At 44.2% G+C, this 8,381-nt stretch overlaps 1 protein-coding gene across 1 annotated transcript; it reads right to left on the bottom strand.

Annotated features, from left to right (window-relative positions):
- Positions 1–7,625: 7,625 nt before the first annotated feature.
- Positions 7,626–7,964, bottom strand: LOC139257933 (zinc finger protein 239-like). Its single transcript, XM_070874678.1, has one exon. The coding sequence runs from the start codon at positions 7,962–7,964 to the stop codon at positions 7,626–7,628; it is 339 nt and encodes a 112-aa protein (XP_070730779.1).
- Between the last annotated feature and the right edge of the window lie 417 nt (positions 7,965–8,381).

The following is an 8,381-nucleotide window of genomic DNA, read 5'->3' as shown; positions in this document are numbered from 1 at the left end:
TTAATAAAGGTATTTAAAATGATTAACATTTTTCATTGGTGGATAGAGAGAGAATGTTTCCACTTGTTGGGAAGAGCATAACTAGAGGCCATCAATATAAGATAGTCACCAGGAAATCCATTAGGAAATTCGGAAAAAAATCCTTTCCCCAGAGAATGGTGAGAATGTGGAACTCACTGCCACAGGGGGTGGTTGAAACAAATAATACAGATGCATTTAAGGGGAGGCTAGACAAGTATATGGGGGAGAAGGGAATAGAGGGTTATGCTGATAGATTTAGATGAGGAAAGATGGGAGTGGAGCATAAACAGTGGCATGGTCTGCTGGGGTTGAATGGTCTGTTTCTGTGCCGTATATCCGATATAATCCTATGCATCGTGATCACGAATACAGAATACTAAATTGCAAAAAGTACAAGAAAATCACTGTTTCACCTGGAAGGAGTGTTTGGGGGCCCTGGATAGGGAGAAGGGAGGAAGTAAAAGGGCAGGTGTTGCATCTGCTGTGCTTGCACGGGAAGGTGCCGTGGGAAGGGGAGGGGGTGTTGGGGGTGATTGTGGAGTGGACCAGAGTGTTGCGGAGGGAGCGGTCCCTTCAGAATGCTGAGAGGGGAGGGGAAGATGTGATTGGTGGTGGGATCACGCTGGAGGTGACAGAAATGGCAGAGGATGATCTGTTGAATGTGGAGGCTGGTGGGGTGAAAGGTGAGGACAAGTTGAATCCTGTCGTAGTTCTGAGAGGGAGGGGAAGGGGGTGAGAGCAGAGGTGTGGGAAATAAAATGGACACGGTCGAGGGAATCCTCGGTTGAGGAAAAAGGAAAACATCGGAAACACTAATATGGAAGGTGCCATCATCCGAACAGATGCGACGGAGACAAGAGAAACTGGGAGAATGGAATGGAGTCCTTACAGGAAGCAGGGTGGGAGGAAGTGTCGTCCAGGTAGCTTATAGTGGATGTTTGTCGATAGCCTGTCCCAGAAATGGAGACAGAAGTCGAGGAAGGGAAGGGAAGAGTCAGAGATGGACCATGTGAAGGTGAGCATGTGCGGCACCGAGAAAGTTCCATCGATAATGGCACATTTGTGTTGTCAGCGACAACTTAGCATGGCGGCTGGAGCACGGGGGCTTGTGGGTATTGCAGCCGCCATTACTGTTGATACTTTCAACCAACCTATGCAGCAGCTGGGGCCTGAAAATCAGCTTCACTGCCCCTGGACTGGGAAAGGGGGACATGAGGTAACATTTTCCCTGTTCTCCTTTCTAAACTTACCACAGGGTTTTAGAAGTGGAGCATTTGTAGACAGGAAGTACAAACCAAACATCATGTAAAGGGTAGTTACACTGCTGGGACCCTCAAAGAGACAGAGGGAGATAGACAAGCAAATATGTAGGCATATTTCTGAGAAGGTTAAAAACAATAGGGCAATAATAGTAGGGCATTTCAACTACCCTAACATTAACTGGGATGGAATCAGTGTAAAAGGTATAGCGGGAGCAGAATTCTTAAAATGCATTCAGGAGAACTTTTTTAGCCAGTACCTAGCAAGCCCAACAAGTGAGGGATTTAGTTTTAGGGGATGATGCTGGGCAGGTGGAGAGAGTATTGTGGTGCTAGTGATCATAATTCAGTTACATTTCGGGTAGTTATGGAAAAGGACAAAGGTAGACAAGGATTCAAAGTTCTCGATCGGGGAAAAGCCAATTTTAATAAGCTGAGATGTGATTTAGCAAAAGTGGACTGGAAACAACTTCTTGAAGTGTCAGAGCAGTGGGAGGCATTCAAGGAGGAGATCCTGAGGGTTCAGACCAAATATGTTCCCACAAACACAAAGGGTGGGACTCCCAAATCTCGAGTCCCCCGGATATCAAGGGGCATAAAGGTTTGATAAGGCAACAAAGGGAAACTTATGTCAGATACCGAGAGCTCAATACTGCAGAAACTCTCGACGAGTATAGAAAGTGCAGGGGTGAAACTAAAAAGGAAATTAGGAGAGCATGAAAAAATATTGGCAAGTAAAATCAAGGAAAACCCAAAGATGTTTTATGAATACATTAAGAGCAAGAGAATAACTAAAGAAAGAGTAGGAGACCAAAAAGGAAGGTGAAATGTGAAGACGGAAGACGTGGGAATGGTTCTTAATGAATATATTGTGTCTGTCTTCACAAAAGAGGATCAATGCAGACATTGTAGTTAAGGAGGAGTGTGAAATATCAGATGAGATAAATATAGTGGGAGAGATAGAATGAGGGTAGCATCTTTTGAAAGTGGATAAATCCACAGGCCCGGATGAAGTGTATCCCAAGCAGTTAAGAGAAGCAAGGGAGGAAATAGCAGAGGTTCTAACCATCATTTTCAATCCTCTCTGGCTACAGGTGTGGTGCTGAGGATTGCTCATGTTGTACTGTTATTTAAAAAGGGAGAAACCGAGAGACCGAGTAATTACAGGCCAGTCAGCCTAACCTCGGTGGTGGGAAAGTTGATGGAAGAATTTCTGAGGGACAGTATTAATTGTCATTTAGAAAGGCATCGATTAATCAAGAACAGTCAGCATGGATTTGTTATGGGAAGGTCGTGTCTAACTGGATTGAATGTTTTAAGGAGGTAACAAGGAATGTCGATGAGAGCATTTGATGTAGTCTACAAGGATCTTACCATAGAATCAGAGAATGGTTACAGCACGGAAGAGGGCTATGCGGCCTGTTGAGCCTGTGCCAGCTCTCTGCAAGAGCACCTCAGCAAGTCCCACTCCCTGCCCTTGGCCAAGGCCTTTGACCAAGTTCCCACATGGCAGACTGGTCAGAAAAGTAAACGGCCTGGGATCCAAGGGAAGGTGGCATGTTGGATCCAAAATTGACTCATGGACAGGAAGCAAAGGGTAATGGTCGACTGGAGTTTTTGTGATTGGAAGGCTGTTTCCAGTGGGGTTCCACAGGGCTCAGTACTGGGTCTCTTGCTGTTTGTGGTATACATCAATGATTTAGGCTTGGATGTCGGGGGGCATGATTAAAAAGTTTACAGACGACACAAAAATTGGACTTGTGGTTAATGACGAGGAAGAAAGCTGCAGACTGCAGGAAGATATCAATGGACTGGTCAGGTGGGCAGAACAGTGGCAAATGGAATTCAATCTGGAGAAGTGTGAGGTAATGCATTTGGGGAGGGCTAACAAGGCAAGGGAATACACTTTAAATGGTAGGACACTGAGAAGTGTAGAGGAACAAAAGGACCTTGGAGTGCACAGATTCCTGAAGGTAGCAGGCCAAGTGGTTAAGGCGGCATACGGAATTCTTACCTTTATTCGCCACAGAATATAGTAGTGGGGAGGTTATGCTTGAACTGTATAAAGCACTAGTTAGGTCACAGCTAGAGTACTGCAAGCAGTTCTGGTCACCACATTAGAGGAAAGTTGTGATTGCACTAGACAGGGTACAGAGGAGATTTACAAGGATGTTGCCAGGACTAGGAAATTTTAGCTATGAGGAAAGATTGTTTAGGCTGGAGTTGTTTTCTGTGGAACAGAGGTGGCTGAAGAGAGATTTAACTGTATAAAATTATGAGAGGCCTAGATAGAGTGGCTAGGAAGGACGTATTTCCCTTAGAAGAGGGGTCAACAACCAGGGGCACATGCTCTGACTTTAGTCATGAGTCCACTATGTGGTATCTTATCGAAAGTCTTTTGAAAATCCAAGTATATTACCGTTTCTGTTTCCTCTTCAAAGAATTCACTGAGGTTGGTCAAGCATGAACTTCCCTTTTGTAATCCATGCTGACTGCATTAAGCGAGTCTGTGGTTTACTGCACTTGTTGTGTCTCCCTTCTTAAATAAGGATAACGTTAGATATAACAATTATATATCTTTTCCAAATGTCATTAGTTTATCTTGTCTGATAGAAACCAACCCCACAGTCACTGACACCAATCTCCTCCTGTCTGATATAAACCCACCCCACAGTCACTGACACCAATCCCCTCCTGTCTGATATAAACCCACCCCACAGTCACTGACACCAATCCCCTCCTGTCTGATATAAACCCACCCTACAGTCACTGACACCAATCCCCTCCTGTCTGATATAAACCCACCCCACAGTCACTGACACCAATCTCCTCCTGTCTGATATAAACCCACAGTCACTGACACCAATCTCCTCCTGACTAGCAGCAGTTAGACAGATGTGGTTGCTTTGTTGGATCAGAAGAGATAATCAGTAATTTGGCTTCAGTCACTTGTTATTTTTATATAATTTCAGCTGGTTTTCTGTTGGACTCCTTTAAAAAGATATTTGCCCACAGATCTTCCTTGCTTTCACAGAACTTTCAAACTGCAGATTATGAACAAATCTATGCCAGAACTATATTATTCGCACTTTCCTGAAGGCCTCACAACCAGATGTTTTCAAAAGCTCCAAAAATTTATATTAATAGATTTATTAACGAGAAATGATAAAATGTTACATATTGGGTTGCAGTGCATATGTTGATCTTGAATGTTTATAGAAATTGCAGTGCATGGTTTACTTATGTCAAGTTGAATTTCCCTTTGTGATAACGCATGTTCTCTCTTGAGGACTGGGAGAAATTTAGAATTCAGCAGAGGAGGACTAAGGGTTTAATGAGGAGGGGGAAAATAGAGTATGAGAGTAAACTTGCAGGGAACATAAAAACTGACTGCAAAAACTTCTATAGATATGTGAAGAGAAAAAAATTAGTGAAGACTAATGTAGGTCCCTTGCAGTCAGAATCCGATGAATTCATAATGGGGAACAAGGAAATGGCTGACCAATTGAACAAATACTTTGGTTCTGTCTTCACTAAGGAACACATGAATAACCTCCCGAAAATATGAGGGGACTGAGAGTCTAGCGAGAAGGGGGAACTGAGGGAAATCCTTATTGGTCAGGAAAGGGTGTTAGGGAAATTGATGAGATTGAAGGCAGATAAATCCCCAGGGCCTGATAGTCTTCATCCCAGAGTATTTTAGGCAGTGGCCCTAGAAATAGTAGATGCATTGGTGATCATTTTCCAACATTCCATGGACTCTGGATCAGTTCCTATGGATTGGAGGGTAGCTAATGTAACCCCACTTTTTTTTAAAAAAAGGAGGTGGGGGGGGGGTGGGGGGAGAGAAAACAGGGAATTGTAGACCGGTTAGCCTGACATCGGTAGTGGGGAAAATGCTGGAATCAATTATTAACGATGTAATAGCAGCGCATTTGGAAAGCACTGACAGGATCGGTCCAAGTCAGCATGGATTTAGGAAAGGAAAATCATGCTTGACAAATCTTCTAGAATTTTTTGAGGATGTAACTAGTAGAGTGGACAAGGGAGAACCAATGGATGTGGTGTATTTGGACTTTCAAAAGATCCCACACAAGAGATTAGTGTGTAAGATTAAGGCACATGGTATTGGGGGTAATGTATTGACGTGGATAGAGAACTGGTTGGCAGACAGGAAGCAAAGAGTGGGAATAAACGGGTCCTTTTTAGAATGGCAGGCAGTGACAAGTGGGGTACCATAAGGTTCAGTGCTGGGACCCCAGCTATTTACAATATAAATGATTTAGACGAAGAAATTGAATGTAATATCTCCAAGTTTACATATGACATTAAGCTGGGTGGCAGTGTGAGCTGTGAGGAGGATGCTAAGAGGCTGCAGGGTGACTTGGACAGATTAGGTGAGTGGGCAAATGCATGGCAGATGCAGTATAATGTGGATAAGTGTAGGTTATCCACTTTGGTGGCAAAAACAGGAAGGCAGATTATTATCTGAATGGCGACAGATTAGTAAAAGGGAAGGTGCAACAAGACCTGGATGTCATAGTACATCAGTCATTGAAAGTAGGCATGCAGGTAGGTACAGCAGGCAAAGAAAGCAAATGGCATGTTGGCCTTCATAGCAAGAGGATTTGAGTATAGGAGCAGGGAAATCAGTTGTACAGGGCCTTGGTGAGACCACACCTTGAGTATTGTGTGCAGTTTTTGTCTCCTAATCTGAGGAAGGACATTTTTGCTATTGAGGGAGTGCAGCGAAGGTTCACCAGACTGATTCCTGGGATGGCAGGACTGACATATGAAAAAAGACTTGATCGACTCGGCTTATATTCACTGGAATTTAGAAGAATGAGAGGGGATCTCATAGAAGCATATAAAATTCTGATGGGATTGGGCAGGTTAGATGCAGGAAGAATGTTCCCGATGTTGGGGAAGTCCAGAACCAAGGGTCACAGTCTAAGGATAAGAGGTAAGCCATCTAGGACCGAGATGAGGAGAAACTTTTTCACCCAGAGAATTGTGAACCTATGGAATTCTCTAGCACAGAAAGTTGTTGAGTCCAGTTCGTTAGATATATTCAAAAGGGAATTGGATGTGACCCTTATGGCTAAAGGGATCAGTGGGTATGGGGAGAAGGTAGTAGTGGGGTACTGAAGTTGCATGATCAGCCATGATCATATTGAATGGTGGTGCAGGCTTGAAGGGCCGAATGGCCTGCTCCTGCACCTATTTTCTATATCTATATTTCTATATAAACCCACCCCACAGTCACTGACACCAATCCCCTCCTGTCTGATATAAACCCACCCCAAAGTCACTGACACCAATCCCCTCCTGTCTGATATAAACCCACCCCACAGTCACTGACACCAATCTCCTCCTGTCTGATATAAACCCACCCCACAGTCACTGACACCAATCTCCTCCTGTCTGATATAAACCCACCCCACAGTCACTGACACCAATCCCCTCCTGTCTGATATAAACCCACCCCACAGTCACTGACACCAATCTCCTCCTGTCTGATATAAACCCACCCCACAGTCACTGACACCAATCTCCTCCTGTCTGATATAAACTAACCCCACAGTCACTGACACCAATCCCCTCCTGTCTGATATAAACCCACCCCACAGTCACTGACACCAATCCCCTCCTGTCTGATATAAACCCACCCCACAGTCACTGACACCAATCTCCTCCTGTCTGATATAAACTAACCCCACAGTCACTGATATCAATAATCTCCTGTCTGATATAAAGCAACCCCACAGTCACTGACACCAATCTCCTCTGGTCTGATATAAACTAAGCCCACAGGCCCGGAAAGATTAAACTCAGCCGTTACTTGGTCTGAACTTGTCTCCATTCCCGTGCCGAGGGAATTGCTGTACCAGATGGAGGAGCAACATTTGGGGCTCTCGATTCCCCACCAATTCCCATCTTTCTGGTGGATACTGGAGGGGCCACAGTGTGTAATGTGCAAGTCAGTAAGAATTGTCAGCAATGATTAATCAGCACTTTCTAATTGGAGATGTTAATCAGTGAAATCTTTCAGACTGTGAATTCTAGATTTTGTACCAAACATCAATTTAGGATTGAAGTAAAAGTTCATAATTTTATTTTAAATTAATTTCTGACGAGCGTCCCTAAATTAAGGGGATAGATCACAGATAGTGGATCCTAGATGGACATTGCAGCCCCGAGAACATAATCAGCAATATATCGAAAATCCAGCCAAATTATAGGGTTGTTAACACCAGCAGAAACAAACCCCAACTATCAGAATGAACATGGTTCAGTCGGGATGTGATTAACAGCAGCAATAACAGCAGGTTCCAACCCCTGCAGTCACTTGTGAATGCACTGGTGTTTCAGCAGTTTGGATTTCTGAGTGAATCCCTTCCCACACTCAGAGCAGGTGAATGGCTTCTCCCCAGTGTGAACTCGCTGGTGTGCCAGGAGGCCAGATAACTGAGCAAATCCCTTCTCACACACAGGACAGGCGAACAGCCTCTCTCCAGTGTGAACTCGCTGGTGTGCCAGTAGGCCAGATAACTGAGTGAATCCCTTCTCACACACAGGGCAGGTGAACGGTTTCTTCCCGGTGTGATTGTGTCGATGAGTTTCCAGCAGAGATGGGTAATTAAATCCTATCCCACAGACCCCACATTTCCACTGTATCTCCATGGTGCGGGTGTCCTGGTGTCTCTCCAGGTTGGATGATCAGTTGAAGCTTCTCCTGCACACAGAACACGTGTACAGTTTCTCCCCACTATGAATGGTGCGATGTATTTCAGGCTGTGTAACTGGTTAAAAGATTTCTCCTTCTACATTCAAACACCGATGATACTAAGGTTCAGATGTATTGAGTGATTCTGTGAGATCTTGACATGATGTTAGGTTTGAGTTTCCCGTCTGTAAATCCTCCTCTTCTAATACCCTGTAAAAGGAGTTTACAAAACTCATCACTGTAAGTACAGGATATGAATTCAGAAAAGATCATTCTAGTTTCTATTCAAGAGAGAACATTCTTTCCTCTCTTGTTCCCCCAAAGCTGTAAATCCCTCCACCCTGTGCAGTCATCCCAACATTTTTCTTTTAAGT

This window comes from Pristiophorus japonicus, unplaced genomic scaffold (assembly GCF_044704955.1).
Source record: "Pristiophorus japonicus isolate sPriJap1 unplaced genomic scaffold, sPriJap1.hap1 HAP1_SCAFFOLD_932, whole genome shotgun sequence".
Classification (NCBI taxonomy): domain Eukaryota; kingdom Metazoa; phylum Chordata; class Chondrichthyes; family Pristiophoridae; genus Pristiophorus; species Pristiophorus japonicus.
This window is presented reverse-complemented; position numbering and strand designations above follow the sequence as displayed.

Bases quoted from the DNA above. Each gene is read 5' to 3' on its own strand.
- LOC139257933 (XM_070874678.1), bottom strand. From the start codon at position 7,964: ATGGAGATACAGTGGAAATGTGGGGTCTGTGGGATAGGATTTAATTAC.